General features: G+C 54.0%; 2 protein-coding genes across 2 annotated transcripts; one reads left to right on the forward strand and one right to left on the reverse strand.

Annotated features, from left to right (window-relative positions):
• The first annotated feature begins 893 nt into the window (after window positions 1-893).
• Window positions 894-8,334, forward strand: SYNGR4 (synaptogyrin 4). The gene is made up of 4 exons (XM_072756225.1): window positions 894-1,082; window positions 5,307-5,544; window positions 6,768-6,907; window positions 7,219-8,334. The coding sequence occupies exons 1-4, from the start codon at window positions 990-992 to the stop codon at window positions 7,450-7,452; spliced, it is 705 nt and encodes a 234-aa protein (XP_072612326.1). The 5' UTR covers window positions 894-989; the 3' UTR covers window positions 7,453-8,334.
• Window positions 8,335-10,130: 1,796 nt separating this feature from the next.
• Window positions 10,131-19,226, reverse strand: KDELR1 (KDEL endoplasmic reticulum protein retention receptor 1). The gene is made up of 5 exons (XM_026013910.2): window positions 18,896-19,226; window positions 18,124-18,224; window positions 17,372-17,530; window positions 12,498-12,750; window positions 10,131-10,906 (listed from the first exon to the last, which is right to left on the reverse strand). Exons 1-5 carry the CDS (start codon window positions 18,984-18,986, stop codon window positions 10,872-10,874), a joined length of 639 nt encoding a protein of 212 aa, XP_025869695.1. The 5' UTR covers window positions 18,987-19,226; the 3' UTR covers window positions 10,131-10,871.
• Window positions 19,227-19,455: the final 229 nt, after the last annotated feature.

Raw genomic sequence — 19,455 nt, forward strand, 5'->3', positions numbered from 1 at the left:
AGCCCCACCACCCCCATCCCAGGTCCTTAAAGGGAAGACTCCGATTCTAAGAAGGTAGCCTGGTGCTTGGGGCCTGACCTCCTAATTCTGAGGGGAGAGCTCAGTTCTGAGACCATGTTCCCCGCACATCTGAGGTCCAGACCCCCCAGCTTGAGGAAATGCACTCTTAGGAAGATGGACTTGAATACTAAGGGGAGGCCCTTATCCTAAGAAAATAACCCCAAACCACGAGGCCAGCCTAAAAATACACCCTGAAACCCCTGGGTTCTCCATTATGGGGGCTGTCAGCACCTTGGAAGGGATTCCTCTGGCTCAGACCTTCCAGGGGTTCTGGTCTACATTCTGGCACCCCCTTGTCCCTGGAAGATCCTTCTCTAGACTTCCCACCCAGAGCACATAGTCCTCAGAATGACCTCCCGGCTCCCGGGTCAAGGATGTGACCCCAGTCTCCCAGCCTTCTCCCCACGCCTTCTCCCCGCTCTGGGATCCCCTCGCCCTGCACCTCCACCTCCGGGTACCCGGGCAGCCCCCTCAGCTGACAGCCTCCTCAGCCTGTGTTCCTGACCCCTGGGACCCCCATTCCTGGGACCCCCAGCAGCCCCTTCACATCGTGTCCCCATCTCTGGAATTCTCAGAAGCTCCCTTCCCCTTCACCCCATTCATGGGACCCTCAGCCACCCTCTTGCCCTGCACCCCCACCTCTGGGACCCCCAGCAGCCCCTTCACCCCCAAGCCCCAACTCCTCAGAACCCTGGTAGACCCCACACAACCTCATTCCTGGGACCCTCCAGTACCCTCTACCCCGTGCCCCTCTTCCTGGGACCCCTGGCAGCTCCTTCACCCCACGCCTCTGACTCTGACCTCCCACCATCCGTCTTGTCTTGCAGCAGCCGAGCCCAGGGTGGGCCTGGAGCCTCTGGACAGCGGCACCCAGCAGGCAGCACCCAGTATCCCCCCTCCCGCCCCCCAGGGACCCAGAAGCAGCCGCCATGCACATCCCTGAAAGCCTCCAGGACCTGGCTGATAGTGAAGCTGTGCAGTTTATGAAGAGACCAAAGACAATCACCCGGATCTTTGCAGGGGTGAGGCCCTCCTATGGGGCTGACTGCCCCATGGGTGACAGGAAATAGCAGTTCTCCCCTTTCAGACACAGTGTGGAGGGAGTCAGGGGGAAGTCTGGGCTTTTTTTTTTTTTTTTTTTTAAGATTTTATTTATTTATGAAAGACAGAGAGAGAGAGAGAGAGAGAGAGGCAAAGACACAGGCCCAGGGAGAAGCAGGCTCCATGCAGGGAGCCTGACATGGGACTTGATCCTGGGTCTCCAGGATCATGCCCTGGGCTAAAGGCGGCGCTAAACCACTGAGCCACCCGGGCTGCCCAAAGTCTGGGCTTTTTGCTGTGCCACCTCCAGTGCTCTCCTTTGACAGAGCTGGAAACTGAGGGCCAGGGAGATGATGAGACTTGACTGGGGTCATGGGAGTAGATGAATCAGATCCAGGGTCCTAAGCCAGAGCCTCTCCTTCCAACCCCTTCTGGAACCTGTGGATGGAGAAGGATACAAAGGGCCTGGCTTAGAATCCTGGCTCAGCCCCATGCTGCCCACATAGGGTGGCACACTCCCCGCTTTGCCTGGCCTGGGCCTAATTGAATCAGCAGGATTGCCACCTTTCCTTCTCAAAAATGCCACGTTTTGTTGGATAACGTACCCAGTCACCCTATGTCTGAATGACCTTGAGGAAGTGACTTGATTTCTCTGAACCTCTATAGCCTTGCGTATAAGAGGCCCTGCATGTAGGAAAGACCGTTCTGAAAGTGAAACCAGTTAATGCCCCTAAACTGATAAGCGTGAACCTGGAAGGTATTAATCGCGCTTTCAATTTGGGGGACCGAGGGTGACGGGCACTTGTGTTCTCCCCCAGGGGAAGGGGGGAATTAGGAATTCCACATCCAGGTTCCGAGTCCCTCACGGGCAGTTAGCCCTTCTGCTCCTCACCACAACCCTATGACATGAACATGGCTACCTCTGTTTGACCCAAGGGGAAGCTGAGGTTCGCAGAGGTTGAGTGACTTGCCCAAGGACGTCACCCAGCTGGCAGGCAAGTCAAAGGATTCTCACACCTCCAAGGCTCTGGAAGGAAAAGTGGGTGGTGGGGGGAGGAGGAGGCCCAGCTGGCGTGGAGTGGCGTGGGGAAGGGGGAGGGAAGGGCCACGGACCGTGCCAGACGTTTTGGTCACGGACTCTGCCCGCCGCCTCCATCCTCCCTCCCTCCCTGCCCTCTCCTCCTTCCCCCCTGGCCTGGCTCCTCAGTAGGGAGTCTCTGGGCAGCTGGTGCTCTTGTCCTTCTCACTGCCGCCTGCCAGCTGGTGTCTTAACTGATGAATCTTTGCTCCTTCCCTGGGGATGAGCCAAGGAGGGCGTGGAAGGAGGTTGGACTCTGGCTTCAGAGGGCTCGGGTCCCTCCAGCCCAGCTGAGCCCCCTCCCTGAGTTTCCAGTTCCCAGGGTTCAGGCCAGCAGCCCAAGGTTTTCAGGGTCGGTGGACGGGACAGCCCACAGGCCGGGAAGTCAGGAGAACTGGATCCCAGTCCCCACCTCCTTCGCTGACCTTGAGAGGATGCATCCCCTCTCTGGGCCAATCATGAGAACTACCATCAGGCCTTGGCCCCACCCCCTCTTCACAGCACAGAGACAGACTGGGAAACTGAGGTTCCAAGAGGTGAATGATTTGCCCATGGCCACACAGCTGGCAGAGTCAGACGCGTCTGGCTCTTTCCACTCCACCATAATGGCTTCGATTTATCACCTGTGAAACAGAAATGAATCAGTAACATCTACCACGTGGGGCTGGTGCGAGGGAGGTAGGGCAGGTAAAATGGATACAGGCTCAAATGATGGATGGGCCTTCCAGTCCTCGACCTGGCTCTGTCCCCAAGCAGCAGAGCAAAATGCTCCCCTTATGTGGACTCCTAGCTCCAAAACAGGGGATGGATGTGGACAGCCTTGGAGAATGTTAAAGTGCCAGACAAAAGAGGGACTCCTTGTCATTGTTATGTTATGATTTTTATTGAGAGAAGGCAATTAAGGGGAAGGATGGAGGGGGATGGACAGAAGCTGAGGAGTTTAGGGGCCGAACATTTGCCTCCTCCATCCTCATCTGAAGGGCAGGGCAAGAGCAACACACATTGGCTGAGGTCCAAGCTGGTGGTGGGAAAAGAGAAAAGCGGTCCCTATCCAGGCAGAGTTCAAATTCTAGTGAATTCCTTCCTCTCACCTACTCCCCCACTCCCGTCCCCAACACCGCCACATCCAATCAATCACCAAGTCCAATTTTACGTCCTAAATATCACTGGACTCCCCAGAGCTCTGACCTCAGCTCAGGTCTCCACATTTCTGCCCAGGCCTTCCCACCAATCCCCTCCCTGGTCTGTCGGCCTCTGGTCTTGCCCCCTCCGATCCATCGCGACCCTGGATATTGTGTCTGACTCCAGGGCCAAGTTTAACCCCAGCCACCCTCTGCTCAGAACCCTTCCGTGCCTGAAGTTAAATCCAAGTAAGAAATTTCACTTTCCATGGCTCCTAAATCCAGGCCTCTCCATCTGGTGTCCAAGGCCTCTGAGGCTCTGGCTCCCACCTACTTTTCCAGCCTCATCTCACACTCCATCCCTCGGGTGAGATTTCTCTCCAGTCCCCGAAGGAGCCCCCTTCTGCAGCTTCTGGCTTTTGCAAACACAGTTTACACCCCCCTGGAATGCCCTCCCTCCCCTATCTGCCCAACAAACTCCTCATTCTTTAACATGCAATTCAGGCCTCACCTTATTTCCTCCTGAATCAGCCCCAGAGCTATGGTTCTGGCTCAAACCTCGACTCTCTCCCAGAACCCAGGCTGCAGCCTCCTGCCTGGCCTTCTGACCTCCAGACTCACCCCCTCCAGTCTATCTCTACCCAAGGCCTCAGATCTGCCCCTGTCTTCCCCTACTCACAGCTCTGCTGTGGCTCCCTATTTGCCCTCCAGACAACCTTATCGTCCTGCACTACTCCATACAGCCATCACCTCATCCAGAAAGCCTCCCTGGGGCAACTCCCACCGCCCACCTCATACACACTAGTCCCTTCTGTATCTGGCATGGACCTTACCCCACTGCATGGTGACTGTCTGGGGCAAAGCATGGAGCTTAACATTTTCACTGAGTGGCACCGCTAGGAACCCCTGCCTTTCAGGCGTCTGGTTCAGCTTGTGTCAGTATAACAGGGCCTTAAAGTGGGCTCAGGAGCTAGGCAGCTTCTGTTCAAATCCAGGCTCCAGCACCTACCAGCCCATTGGTTTGGGGCAACTCCTCAGCCTCCCTGGGCCTTGGTTCCATTTTCTAAAGAAATGGGGCTGTTAGTAGTAACCCCCCTCTTAGGGTGGCTGCAAGGATGGTTCAGGTGTGAAGTGCCTGCATGGCATTTCATAAATAAATGCCGTAGAAGACAAGTAGAGACACAGACTGTGACACTACAGTGTGCTGTCTGCAGCAGGCACAGGTGAGAAGCTAGTGTATCAGGGATGTTGTATTTGCTTTTTTAAAAAAGTCCTGGGGGCAAATAAATAAATAAATAAATAAATAAATAAGTAAGTCCTGGGGGAAAAAAGGGGGGGGGGAAGAGGGGAAAAAATGAAAAATGGTAATGTTCGTTAGGTACTGAATGCTACATCTCTGACTGTACTTGTGTGTGTTTGAAATGCTTCACAAATTTATTTTAACAAGTTGAGAGGAACAAGGGGAGTGGGGAGGGAAGAGGAAGAAATGGCAGGCCCAGGGAAAGGCCTGGCAGGCAGAGATCATCACAGGGGTGACAAATGCTTCTGGACCTCCTCACACGCCCCAGGCACTGCTAAGTATTTTGTATGGGCACCTGGGTTTGGTGGCAGGTACTTGTTTGGGGTGGCAGAAGGGGAGCATGGGTGAGGTGGGGGAGGGAGGCGGGGAGTGGAGAGAGAGAGACGAAGATGGAAAAGTGCAGGAGGGCAGGGTGTGGAAGGACCTCTGTGGAGGCTTGTGGGAGGTAGGCAGAGAGGGGTGGAGACTGGAGGCAGGGAGGCCAGGGAGGAGGATCCAGTGGTGGGGAGAGGATGAGACCTGAACCAGGATGGAGAGAGGAGGTGAGGAGCTTTAGGAGGGATAAGCTTAGAAGCCCTGAGGACGTGACAGGGTGAGGGACAGGGCCCACTGTTCCCAGACAGGGACCCAGGGGGTTGTGCAGGTTCTGTGGACACAGCTCTGCTCTGGCCCACTGGGATTGGATTCCCCGCTCCTGCACCCACAGGTCTTCTCCCTCATCGTCTTCTCCTCCCTGTTGACCGATGGCTACCAGAACAAGACCGAGTCCTCAAAGCTCCACTGCGTCCTCAATGGCAACAACGTGGCCTGCAGCTTCACCATAGGAGCCGGCCTCCTGGCTTTCTTCAGCTGCCTGACCTTCCTCGCCCTGGATGCCCACGAGAGCCGCATCGGCAGCACCCGCTTCAAGACGGCCTTCCAGCTCCTGGACTTCATCCTGGCTGGTGAGCACCAACTCCCCACCCCGGGGATGACCCACCCAGAGCTGCCCCTTTAGCCCCTGGAGGCCCCTGGGACACCTCCCTTCGCCACCCAGCTGGCCCACCGTCCTCCACACGTGACCTGAAGCCTCACCCCTCCCTTCTGGAAGCTCTTCTGCACCTGCTGTTTCCCCCCAGGGAATTATTACTCATCCTTTAGACTCAGTGTAAGGGTCACCTCTTCTGACCCCCAGGCTAATTCTAGAAGCCTCCCTTCTGCCCTGCTTTTTCCTCACATTCACCTCCCTTCTTCACAGAACATTTCTTGAAAAGCCACCCGGTGGTGGGAGGTGGGGTTCCAGCACAGAGCCAGGCCGACGGGAGTTTGAAATCTCAACTCGGGCGCCTGGTAGCCCCGTGGGCTCAAGCGGCTCTCTTCCCCTCTCTGAGCTTCAGTAGAAGCTGAGATGAAAACCCCCACAATGCAGGACTTTTTCTGAGCACGAAATGAGAAAAAGGAGGCCTGGAGTAACGTTGACCTTCTCTGGGCACTTCCCACATGTCAGGCCCAGAGCCAGGCGCTCCACGTGCCTGGTCTCATTGATTCCCCAGACCCACCTGAGGAGGGAAGTCCTGCTCCTCTCCCCATTTTGCAGAGGAGGAAACAGGCTTGACGAGATTATGTAATTGGGCACACAGCTGCTGATTGGCAATCCCAGGCTTCAGAACAAAGTCTTGCCTCCTAACCACTGCCCAGTACTCTAGAGACTGGCACACAGTAAGCACCAAATAACTGAGTTCCTTTGCCCCAGGACCTGGGGTTCCCTCCTTGCAGTGTGATGTTAACTATCCCCACCTCCTCCTCACCCTCTGCACCAGGCCAACCCCAGCGTTCCGGGGCTGGGAGGGCCCTCAAAGGCTGTTGACTCCAGGGCCATCCAAAAGAACTTTCTGTGAAGACAGAAATGTTCCATAGCCACATTCCCCAATTATGGGAGCCACTGGCCACATGTAGCCACCAAGCACTTGAAGGGTGGCCAGTGCAACCTGCATTTTTAAATTCTATTTTAATTAACTGAGATGCAGATGGCCACGTGTGGCCAGTGGCTCCCGTAGTGGACAGCCCACCTGCACTCCAGCAGTGTACTTTATGGAGGGCATGGAGGGAGAGACCCCTCGGCCAGCCTCCGGCCTCACCCTTCCTGAGCCAGGCTACCCCTGTCCCTCTTCTCTCCTGCAACCCCCAGTCCTGTGGATAGGCATCTGGTTCGTGGGCTTCTGCTTCCTGGCCAACCAGTGGCAGCATTCACCACCCAAAGGGTTCCTCCTGGGAAGCAGCAGTGCCAAGGCCGCCATCACCTTCGCTTTCTTCTCCATCTTCACCTGGGTGAGGATGGGTCCCCTCTGCAGGGTGGGGTTGGGGGGCTAGAACATTCCCGCTCTCAGCTCCTCCGGGAGTGAGGGATGGCTCCGCCCAGGGCCTCTGCTAGCTCCTTCTGGGATGGGGCAAATTGGAAAGAAGGCTCCCCTTAGGGTGAGCAGATGCAGCCCAGCCTTAGGCATCATGCTGTGTACCCTTGTCCAGCGAGCAGTGAGCACAACCGTACCCTGTTGTCCCCCTCCTGGACCAGTCCCCAGTCCCAGTCCCTCTCTCCCCTAACCCAAGCCAGCCTTTGGCATGCCCTTTCCTGCCCACAGATTTTCCAGGCCTACCTGGCCCTCCAGGACCTCCGGAATGATACTCCAGTCCCTTACAAGCGCTCCCTGGATGAGGGTGGCGTGGTGCTGACCACCCTCTCCCCGCCCTCTGCCACCAGCCCTGTGAACACACCCACCACTGGCCCCAACAACCTGAGTTATGCCGGTTCTGCCCCGTCCCCCTATCTGACCACTCCGAAGGCCCCCCGCCTCGCTATGATGCCTGACAACTGAACATCCTCCTCTACATCAGTAAAGAGATAATCCTCCCTCCAGAAAAGTTTCTGAAAACAGCCCTCTGTCCTTCTCATGTCTGTTCCTCTTTGGTCTTTGGAGTGGCCAGGGGTGGGGAGAGATCCTGAGGTCGCCTCAGAGTCTCTGCAGTGGGCCACCTTTCCACACCACCTCTTGGACTCTCCATCTGGGTACCACTGTGATGGTAGCACACCCCAGTGACAGGAAGGGGACATTCCTTGTGGCCCCTTCAATCCTCACACGGGCAGTAGGAAGGAGGCACAAGGCACTCCAATGCAGTCAAGTAAGCTCGTGTTCAGAGAAAGAGAAAACGCTTCTGCCCGTGGAGAGAATACTAGGGAGGAAGCAGGGCCAATAAACACTGGAAGCAGCCCTTCCACTCACCCCAGTGACAAGGGACCCAACTCAAAACCAAGGAACAGGGGATGGTGAGTCCGTAAATGAGAACAGGGGATACCCCTGTCTGCAAATATTTATGAGGCTGCCTTGGGGAAAGAAGAAAGGATTTTATTCTACAACGCAGAAGGCAAGTGGGGACTCGTGCCCAGGCCAACAGGGGACCCCAGTGAGTGAAGCACTCTATAAGGGAGTAGTGGGGACAGGGGGTGTCTGGGAGTGGCAGCCTTCACTCAGCACCCACCATTCAGCACCACGGGGCCTCAAGTGCCTTAGGGCAGCGCTGTGCAATTAAAATGTAATGCAAGCCAGGGGGCAGTGAGGGCCAGAATATGAAACCTTCTAGCAGCCACATTAAGGAAAGTAGGATGAAACAATTGAAATTAATTTTCACATATTTTATTTAACCCAGTATATCCAAAATATGATCATTTAGTTTATTTCAACATGTCATCAATATAAAAATTGAGGTCTCTCTTACATTCTTTCCTATGAAATTTCTGAAATGCGCAGACACCACAGCTTAAGACCCACCACATTTCAAGCGTGGAGCTAATGCCTACAGTATTGGGCAGCCGAGCTCTAGAGCCTTCTTCTGGCTTTTCCAGAACAATCAGAAACCCCTTTCTTTTTATGTGGAGTTCTTTGGCAATGGGTAGAGCAAGAAAAAATGTTAATGTTATGCAGGCCAAACAAAACACACCCACAGGAGGGCCCCTGTGGCCTGCAGAGCATTCATTTACAAACTGGACAAAGGGATACTAGTTGTGTGGGGGGGTCACATGTGGATTCTATGGTCCCCCCCAACCTTTTTTTTTGAGGTTTCCTGGGTGGCAGGCCCCATGCTCGGGACTGAAGGTACAAAAATAAATAAGATGTGGTCCCTGTGGGCATCTAGGGAAATAGCAGCAGGGCAGTGGAGTGGGCAGTGCTCTGATGTTTGAAACAGGAAGATCCCAAGCACTTATCCTCACTCTGTCTAGCTGGATAAGCTGGGATGTGGCACTTAATTTCTCTGGGCCAAGCTGTCTTGGCCGGAAAACTAAAGACTCGGACCAGATTTAGATTGATGGTTTTCAGGCTGCATACAGAGAGGTGCCACCACCCCATCACGAATCAACCCAAGCAGCCCTGTTTCTGCGTTTTCCCTATCAGGCTTCTGGGTAAATTCCCATAAGTGGAAGGTGCTTTGGCTTACAAAAAAGAGAGAAACAAAAACAGTTGAAAATCCACACAGCGGTGGCGAAACACATAAGCTGCAGCATCAGGAAGCCCAGGTACAAACGCCAGCTCTGCCACTCGCCTCTACGCATTGGTTTCCTCCTCCACAAAGTACCCCCCCTTTGGGGCTTGCTGTAAGGGTCCAGAGAACTCATCCACATAACACACATGCTGGCTGGTACTCATGCTAGGCAAACACCAGCTACCTGCCTCCTAAAGCTTCCAGAGCCATCCTACAGAACCGAACATTGTTCGAGAAGGTCTTTGGGGGGGCATCTAGCGAGTCTGCCTACACCAGGGGGCAAAACTCCAAAGGCTGACAAAGTCTAGGCAGGTAAGGCAAGTGAAGGAAACCAGCCAGGTGTGAAGCCAGTCCAGAGGGAGATGTGGAAAATATTGTGTTTTTAACTGCATGAAACAAAAACAAAACCACAGCACCAGCCGGATAATGAATGGTAGCAACCCCTCAGCCAAGTCCTGGGGATTGTGATGGAAGGCTCACACCCCATCCATTCAGCTCCAGCCATCTGTTGCCACCCGGAAGCGAGGACCCACATTGTCAGATTGACAGATTTTTTTTTCCCCAAGAGAAGCCAGAAATCCAGATTTCAATGTGAAAATCTGATTTTTAAAGGCTGGCAACAGATTCCATTTATTTATTTATTTATTTATTTATTTATTTATTTATTTAAGAAAACAGAATGGCTCAGCAAAATGCCAAATGAGGGTAGGATGGGGGCTGCCCATTGGTGACCTCTAAAACATGTTCTTGAAAGTCCTCTGCCACCCTGGGATTCGGGAGAACAGCCAGGGAAGTTCTGTGCCAAGATAAAGAGAATCTTCAAGACTTTTTTTTTTTCTGAAACCTCTTCCACAGCACAGCCGTGAGGAGGGTGGCGCTCTGAGTCCTAGGGAACCCAGTTTCTCACCTTCCTGCTCCTCCCAGGACTCGGTTGCTGGCAGGCCGGTCAATGGGATAAAGCAGAAGCCGAGGGAAGGGTGAGGAGGGACCCCACAAACACCAGAGAGAGGGCAAGGAGTAGCGAAAGAGGCATCATTTTCCTCGGTTTATTTCAAGAGAACAAAGAATCAACCATCAATTCTGTACAAAAACGTGGCTGTTGAGCCAAATGGTGACCCTCAGGCCAACCCCCTTGCCATGCCCGGCCCCTCGTCCCCCCTAAATTGTCAAAAAATGAGGATAAGCCCAAAAAACCCAAACTCTGGAAAAAAATTATATTGAAAAATCAGGGAGACTGTTCCTCCCCTCCTTCCTCTCCCCAATCCTGAACTTTGAGGGGGGTTTTGTGGGGGAGGCTGTGTTCATGGCCATGGTGGGAGGTCAGACAGGTGAGTGTCTGCAGATTTAGCATTTGGCAACTGGCGAGGCTGGAGGGTAGGATCTGGGAGGGAGCCGAGCGGCTTGGAGGAGGGCAAAGATATGCCACCCTGCCCCATAGGACACTCAAAAACAGTTTATAAAAATTGGGGGCCAGAGAGTAGAAGAGAGAGGAGTCATCAGAATCAAAAACTAAATAGTGGAAAGATTTTTTTTTTTCTTTTCTAAAAGGCAAAAAACTACAAACACCCCAGGTCCTGAGCTCCCCAAGACTTGGGTCCTCCACCACCCCCCTGAAACCTGGCAGGAGGGGGGCTGGGGAGTGCGGAGAGGTTGGTTCTTTAAAAAGTCACCCCTGGACGGGAAGGGAAGGCTCTTCGTCTTTCGCTGCCTTCCTCTGCGTCTCTCGGGCTGCCGAGGAGAGGGATGGCGGAGCCAAGGGCTATGCCGGCAAACTCAGCTTCTTCCCCTTCAGGACTGCAAGGAGACAGAGGGAGTGGACATTACCAAGGGGCCCTGCAGCAGGGATGGCCTCCCACACCCACTTGGACGCTGGGCTGGCGGGGCATCCTGGAGGGTCAGCCGCAGGACCCTGGATCATAAGCTGGGAGGACAGGCCTGAATTGCCCAGGGGTGAGCTAGGCAAACAGGGAAGAGGCACTGCATTTTGTCTAGTGCCAGCTTCCCCAACCACCCTCAAAAGACATTTGGGTTCCAGGTCTCAGAAGGATAGGGTCCGGGATCCCTGGGTGGCGCTGCGGTTTGGCGCCTGCCTTTGGCCCAGGGCGCGATCCTGGAGACCTGGGATCGAATCCCACATCGGGTTCCCGGTGCATGGAGACTGCTTCTCCCTCCTCTCTCTCTCTCTGTGACTATCATAAGTAAATAAAAAATTAAAAAAATAAAAATAAAAAAAAAAGAAGGATAGGGTCCAAGGGCCCGGTAGGGCTGGCCAGGTGCCACCACCCCTCCCACCCTCCCAGCCTCAATCCAGAGGGGCCACAGGCTGCCTCCACACTCTGCTCTTACTGCCTCTTCTTTTTTTCTTTCTTTTCTTTTTTTAAAGATTTTATGTATTTATTCATGAGAGACAAAGAGAGAGATAGGCAGAGACACAGGCAGAGGGACAAGCAGGCTCCTTGTGCAGAGCCTGATGCAGGACTCGATCCCAGGACCCTGGGCTCATGACCTGAGCCAAAGGCAGACAGTCAACCACTGAGCCACCCAGGCGTCCTCCCTTCTTTCCTTCACACTGACCGACTCCTCATGTCTCAGCTCCCTGCTTCCCACCACCTCCTCAGAGCATCCCCCATGTAAAGCAGCCCCCTCACCCTCCCTGATTGTTCGCTGACACATCCGTGGTTTCTCTGAGCTCTTCCTGCTGTTTGCAACCATCTCTCTCTCCTTGTTCATTCACCATCACCCCCTACTAGAACACAGGGGACGGGAGGGCCACCTTTTCCTTCTGCTGCAGCCCTAGAGTCTGGCCAGGGACACAGAAAGTACTGAACACATTGGTTGGTTAGTTGGTTGAATGAATGAACCTTGATGGGCCTGAGTCTCTGAGGGGAGGACAGAGACCAAGCAGCAGAGAGGAGGTCCTTCCTTCTCTGAGTGCTGCTGGGGTCGGGGAGATAGGAATTGCTTTTTATGGGATCTGGAACCTCAGAGCGGGAGGGCCTAGGACAGAATCTGAGAGAGGGAAAGTCAGGAGGCCACTCCTGCTCTCTCTTTGTCCTGTCTCAAATGCCCAGGGGCTGGGAAGAGGGTTGCCAGCTCTGAGTGGTCAAAGGAGGAAGCTGCTCTGCAAGCAGACAGCCCCCTGTGCCTCGCTGCTCTTTCCTCAGGGATGCAGGGCCTAGGAGAACAATGCCTTGGTTCTTAGGTAGGCAGGGGCTGGACATCTGAAATCCCAGGAGGGCAGTGAGCCTGGGACCCCAGAAGCTAGGAGAGGAAGCCTTCCCGCCATTGAGTGATCCAGGGCTAGGGAGACGGAGCTTGGCCCCAGGGAGGGCGGGAGCCGGAGAAGGAGCAGGATCCCCTGCAGCCGGCCCTCCATGTTGCCTACCTTTGGTGATGTAGAGGTAGAAGAAATCGCAGTAGAGGACAGTCTGGACTAGGCCTGCTACGATGGCAATGAGGTCGAAGAAGCCCTCGAAGTGGTAGCGCCAGATCCAGTTGAAGAGATAAAGCGTGCGGTAGACGCCCAGAGCAAACAGGTAGTGGCTGGTGATGGTCTCTGCCTCGCCCGTCTTGCTCACCATGAACAGTTGTGGCAGGATGGCTACCGACTCCAGGTAGATGGAGAAGGTCCAGAGGATCTGTGTGGAGGGCAAGAAGCAGGGGCAGACAGTAGGGTGAGACGAGGGGACAGGGCAGGAGAGAAGGTAGGGGATGGTGGAGAGAACGGGAACAGCGATGCTGACCCAGCACCCACTGAATGCCAGACACCACCCTGCCCATGTCACATGTACCCTACCATCTATTTTTTTTTAATTTTTTATAGATAATATTCTGTTTCTTTCTTTATTTTTTTTAAAGATTTTATTTATTTATTCATGAGAGACACGAGAGAGAGAGGCAGAGACACAGGCAGAGGGAGAAGCAGGCTCCCTGCAGGGAGCCCAATGGAAGACTCAATCTGGGATCCCAGGATCATGACATGAGCCAAAGGTAGACGCTCAACCGCTGAGCCACTCGAGCATCCCTGTACCCTCCCATTTAATCCTTACCATCAACCCCATGAGGGAGATCCTGTCATGGACATCCCCATTCTACGGATCAAGAAACTGAGGTTCAGAGATCTGTCCGAGACCACATGGCGAGGAAGCAACACAGCTGCGATTCAAACCAAGGGTTTGGAGGCAGTGCTCATGAGCATTTTGTAGCCATGCCTCCAAAGGCAGACCAGGCTGGAATCTCAGCTCTGAGATTTTCCTTCTATGAGACCTTGGGCAAAAGACCCAGGTTCTCCGAGCCTCCACTTCCTTATTTCTAAAATGGGGCTGATTTTCCCACCCTTAGGGGGGTGACATTCAATGTGAAATCTTTAGAGACATGAATCAGGCTCTATCACTCCCGGTCACTGCTTCTTATCACAACCAGAGTAAGATCCAAATTCTTAACTTTGGCCGTTCCAGCCTAATCTCTTACTCGCTACTTTGCTCTCCAGGATGCAGTCTTCTATCTGGTCCTTTTTTTTTTTTTTTTTAACTTTTTTTTTTAACTTTTATTTATCCATGATAGTCACAGAGAGACAGAGAGAGAGAGGCAGAGGGAGAAACAGGCTCCATGCACCGGGAGCCTGACATGGGATTCGATCCCGGGTCTCCAGGATCGCGCCCTGGGCCAAAGGCAAGCGCCAAACCACTGCGCCACCCAGGGATCCCCTATCTGGTCCTTCAATACACTACACTCTTTCCTGCCCCAGGGCTTTTGCACTTGCTGTTCCCTCAGCTCTTCCCCCAGAATGTCACATTTGGCCTCTTCTACTTCCTTGCAGCCTCATTCATCCATCACCTCTGAGAGAGGCCTCCCCTGACTAGTCCTACCCCTAGGACTGTCATATCACCCCCTCTATTCTTCCCAGGAGCTCTTGCCAGAATAAGAGCAAGCTCCATGAGGTCCAGGATCCTATATCTTGTTCACTCCATGGCCACAGGGCCAGGCATATATTCAATGCCTGAATGAACGAGTGAGTGAAGCTCCCCATGTGCTTGTCTGTTGCTGGCCACCATTTAGGAAACAGTGACAGTCATCACTTGTGAGCAGGACAGGGCATCGTAGGAGGGGGAAGGAGAGACTAGACATCCACCAGCATCCTCTCAGTCCTCAGCAACCTGAAAGTCCCACCTGGGGTGACTTCTGGTCTGTAGACCCACTGAAACCTCCCCTCAGAGAATAAGACCAGGTGGCAGTTGGAGCTCCTCCTCAGTTGTTTTGGTTTGTGAGAGAAAAGCAGGGAATGTCAGCGTGCATTCACAACTCACGCTTACGTAGCCTTTACCATATCCAAGGCATGGCTCTACCACCTTACGGGTAGTTAACTGGCTTATGTCTTAAACCTAGAAAGTGAATCCTATTGTTATCCCCATTATACAAATAAGAAGACTGAGGCCTGAGGTCGCACAGCTACACTATGGGGAGAAGCAGATTCCTACTCAGGCACTGGACTCCAGCACTTGCTCCCATAATCACTCCCATAGCACAGCTCTTAGCAAGTCAGGTTTATTGAGGCTCTCAAAAAATGCCCTCATTAAATTGATGCACACCCACCTGTGACCCCCGGGGTCACCCTTGAGGAAGAGAATTATGATGTAAGAGGAAATGGAAGGTCACGTTTTCATCACGTTTATTTTATCTATGATGTCTGAATTCTTTTTTTTTTTAATTCTTTTTTTTATTTTATTTTTTATTTTTTATTTATTTATGATAGTCACAGAGAGAGAGAGAGAGAGAGAGAGGCAGAGACACAGGCGGAGGAAGAAGCAGGCTCCATGCACCGGGAGCCTGATGTGGGATTCGATCCGGGGTCTCCAGGATCGCGCCCTGGGCCAAAGGCAGGCGCCAAACCGCTGCGCCACCCAGGGATCCCTGATGTCTGAATTCTTAAAGAGTAGTTTTCTTCTAGGATTCACTAATAATTTTTTTTTAGCATGCACCAATTAATAGCCTGGGCTTTGCAAGCAGGTGGACCTGGGTTCCAATCCTGTGAGCTCTCCTCTCTGAGCCTCATCTCAGCTCCAAGAAATGGGGATAAGGATGTCTGCGTCCTGGGTGCCCAAGGGGTCAGAAAGGACGACGTATCTAGAATAGCCAGCACAGAGCTGGACACACAGCGGGTGCCAATACTTTGCACAAGTGACCTCCTCCCTCTGAATGAGGGAACTGCAAAAGCTAGAGTAAAGTGTCCTAGGTTCCAGTCTGGCCACCTCCGTCTAGAACAAGCCCCAGTGCTTTCCCTGAGCCTCTGTTTCCACATCTGCAAAATGGGTAAGTGCACCGGAAAAGTGATGAGGATGGTATGTTTGCAAAGGCCAGGGCTACACCCAAGCCAGGGTTCCTGCCATAGCACAGCAGCCTCCCACTCCCATCCCTGGGCTAAAGGTGCCCTCAATCAAATTTGTCTGGCCTACACAGTGGTTTTAGAAATATATTTTGAAAAACAAAAGAAATATATTTTGAGGGGAGCCTGGCTGACTCAGTCCAAGGAGCAGGCAACTCTTGATCTCGAGGTTGTTGAGTTCGAACTTCACTTAGATGTGGAGTTGTTGGGTTTGTTTTTTGTTTTTTGTTTTTAAGATTTATTTACTCATGAGACACACAGAGAGAGAGGAAGAGACACAGACAGAGAAAGAAGCAGGATGCCTGTGAGGAGCCCGATGCAAGACTCGATCCCAGGACCCCAGGATCATGCCCCGAGCCAAAGGCAGATGCTCAACCACTGAGCTATCCAGGCGCCCCTAGATGTGGAACTTACTAAAAAAAATTAACTTAAAAAAGAAAAGAAAGATATTTTGAATATGTGGCCAAATTTGTCAAACAATATCTTTCAGGATAACTCCTAAATTGTGGCCTCTGTTGAAAACAGCACATCTGGCCACTCCGACAAGGCCGGAGGAGGCTCAGGGGAGAGAAGGCTGCTCTGATTTTCTGATTCCTGCAGAAGATCACAAACTTAGCACAGGCCATCTCAAAATTCAAAAACCCCAGGAGTTTGTACAGGTGCTACTAAAATGCCATAGAAAAAAAAAAACATGATTTTTAGAAGTTTCAGCATGGTATTAAACTTTAGTCATGAAACTAACATTGACACAGTACTTGCTACCTAGTGCCAGACACTGTGCTTTACCAATATGAACCTCTCTTTAGGGATCCCTGGGTGGCGCAGCGGTTTGGCGCCTGCCTTTGGCCCAGGGCGCGATCCTGGAGACCCGGGATCGAATCCCATGTCGGGCTCCCGGTGCATGGAGCCTGCTTCTCCCTCTGCCTGTGTCTCTGCCTCTCTCTCTCTCTCTCTCTCTCTCTGACTATCATAAATAAAGAAAAATTAAAAAAAAAAAAAAAAAAAAAAACCTCTCTTTAGAACCTTATGAAGTAGGAACTGATTAGCCCCATTTTACAGACAAGAAAAATCTACAGAAAAATTATAGACTTGCCCAAAGTCTCACAGCTGCTAAGTAGTAGAAGCTGGCTTTGAGTCACCCTCGCTCTGTGGTTCCATGGTCTATATGTTTAACCATGAGATCATGCCACATGATCAGTAAATCCTCACAATGACCTGATCGGAACTTTACAGATAGGGAAACCAAGGCACAGAGAGGTCAAGTCATATGCCCAAGGTCATGCTAATAGAAAGTAGCAGATATGGGATTCAAATCCAAGTAGCCTGAGCCCAGAGCCCCCGTTCCCAATTCCTGAGCTACTCATGAAGCCAGTGACCTTGGACAAGTCACTTAGACTTCCTAAGCCTCGGTTCCCTCATCTGTAAAATGGGGCTGCTGTACACAGTAATGAGTTAATGTACACAAAATGCTTAGAGCAGCACCTGGAATGCAGTGAGTGCTGCTGTTAGTGCATTAATATCATTCCACCTCCCAAGTCTGTGTGCTGAACTCATGTATCCTAAAATAAGGATGTCTGGCGGCGCCTGTGTGGCTCACTCGGTTAACTGTCTGCCTTCGGCTCAGGTCACGATCCCAGGGTCCTGGGATGGAGCCTCACCAACAATCTCCTTGCTCAGCACGGAGTCAGCCATTTGCTCTGCCCCTCCCCTTGCTCATGCTCCTTCTCCCTCCATCAAATAAATAAAATCTTTAAAAATAATAATAAAATAAAATAAGGAAGTCTGAGCAAACCCTGCACAAGGAAGCCTTTGAGAGGGTCCACTGTCAATAGCTGTCCTGCCATCCACCACTACAGGGACCGTGCCACATAGCCTACCTCTAGAGGGGTAAAGTCATGGTTGACCAGGAATGCCAGGATGGCCGTGGGAACAACGAGGAACTCCACTCGGAATGTGTCATGGTTCCCATCATAAGTGGCTTTGAACTTGCTGTAAATCATCCAGACTGTGGTGAAGGAACAGGCAATGTAGACCACCTGTCAATGGGGATGATGAGGAGGGCACTTCAGCTGAGCACCCAAGATTCCAAACTAGGAGTTTGGAACTCTGGCCCCCCCCTCCCTCAGACCCAGGAGTCCTCACCTCCAGCCCCTCCTCCCCCAGACCCTGGAGTCCTCACCCCCAGCCCCTCCTCCCTCAGGCCCAGGAGTCCAGGCCCCCAGCCCCCTCCTCCCTCAGACCCTGGAGTCCTACCCCCAGCCCCTCCTCCCTCAGACCCTGGAGTCCCCACTCTCAGCCCCCTTCTCCCTCAGACCCAGGAGTCCAGGCCCCCAGCCCCTCCTCCCTCAGACCCTGGAGTCTTCACTCTCAGCCCCTCCTCCCTCAGACCCTGAGGTCCTCACTCCCAGTCCCCTCCTCCCTCAGATCCCGGAGTCTTCACCCCCAGTCCCCTTCTCCCTCACACCTTGGAGTCCTGACCCCCATCCCCTCTTCCTTCAGACCTAGGAGTTTGGAATCGCAGCCCCTTCCTCCCTCCGGTCCAAAAATTTGGGATCCATACTCCCTCCTCCCTAGGACCCTCACTTGGCTCCCCCTTCAGGAGGGGCCAGCAGGGGGGTAGAGCCTTTACCTTCATGCACGTGTTGTACAGTGAGATGTAGTTGGTGAAGAGGTCCAGGTACCGGGCAGTGAAGACCACAGCAAACAGGACCTGGCTCTTCCCTGAAATCCCTGTGGTCCAAAGAGAGAGTGGGGGTAGGCTGGGAGTGGGCTGCCTGAGGAACCAACCACCGCCCAGCGCCTGGGACCGGCCCAGAGTCGGCCGGAGCGCAGCTGTCCCTGGAGGCCTCCCCAGCCCTCCCCGCCGGAGCAGGGCCCTTTCCCACGGCCCACAGCCAGGGGGCAGCCCGGCCCCGAAGCTACTCCAGCCCGAGGCTCTGTCCCAGGCTAGGCCTCACGGCCACTCCCGGGCCCCTCAGGGTCCTCCCACAGTCCGGACGCAAGGTGGGGGCTCCGAAGGACCCCACTTGACCTCGGCCCCTGAACCGGTCGCCGCTCTCCCGCTCCCGTCCCGGCCGCCACGGTCCACGTCACCAACTCCCAGCCACCTCCCTGCCCGCCACAGCTCCCGGTTCCCAGCCCCGAAATCCCGGGGCCACCCGCGAAGGGCCAAGGGGAGCTGAACTGGGTGCCTGGAGCCACCCCCCACCAAACTGTATACACCCCGAGTCTGCGGAAGGGAACTGACCCCCCGGTGACCCCGGACCTGGGAGGGGGATCCCCTGTAAGCAGTGGGGGGGATGGGCGGGGAGACCCGTCCCCCTCGTGCCTCCAAACCCTTCCCCGAGTCGTGGGATGTCCTCCGCACTCTCCCCCCTTCTCCCGCCCCATGGGCGTCTCACCGGCACAGGAGCGGGACTTCCAGATTTTGAGCAGTAGCAAGATGATGGCTAGGAGGTGGGAGAGGTCTCCCAGGAATCGGAAGAGATTCATGCTTTGGGGGGGTCTGGCAGGGCTGGGCTGGTGGGAGGCAGGCTGGGCTGGTTTGCCCCCCGGGGCTGATGTTCTGGCCGGGTGGCTGGGCTGGGGGGCGGGAGAGGGGCCCTCGGGTGGGCTCCACTCCGGGGAGGGGGCTCTGGGAGGGGGAGCCGAGGCCGGAGCTGGTGGCCGAGCAGGAGCTGGGAAAAGGGAGGAGGGCGGGAGGGGGAGGAGCCCGGAGGGAGGCTCCGCCCCGAGGGCGGGGTTCCGGCTCTCCGGCGCCCCCTATCCCGCACCTCCCGGCTTGCAGAATCGGCGCTAAAGGCTGCCAGCCCCAAGGCTGCCTGCTAGGAATTTGCGGGGTCGATGGGATCTGAAAGTCCCAGAGCAGGCGCCTGCTCCTCCAGGCAGTAGGTTTCTCAGCAAGGGTGACAGCTGAGGCTACCAGCCTCTGCCACTGTCAGGGATTCAGGGGCCTCCAGCT

This window comes from Vulpes vulpes, chromosome 1 (genome assembly GCF_048418805.1).
Source record: "Vulpes vulpes isolate BD-2025 chromosome 1, VulVul3, whole genome shotgun sequence".
NCBI classification, from domain to species: domain Eukaryota; kingdom Metazoa; phylum Chordata; class Mammalia; order Carnivora; family Canidae; genus Vulpes; species Vulpes vulpes.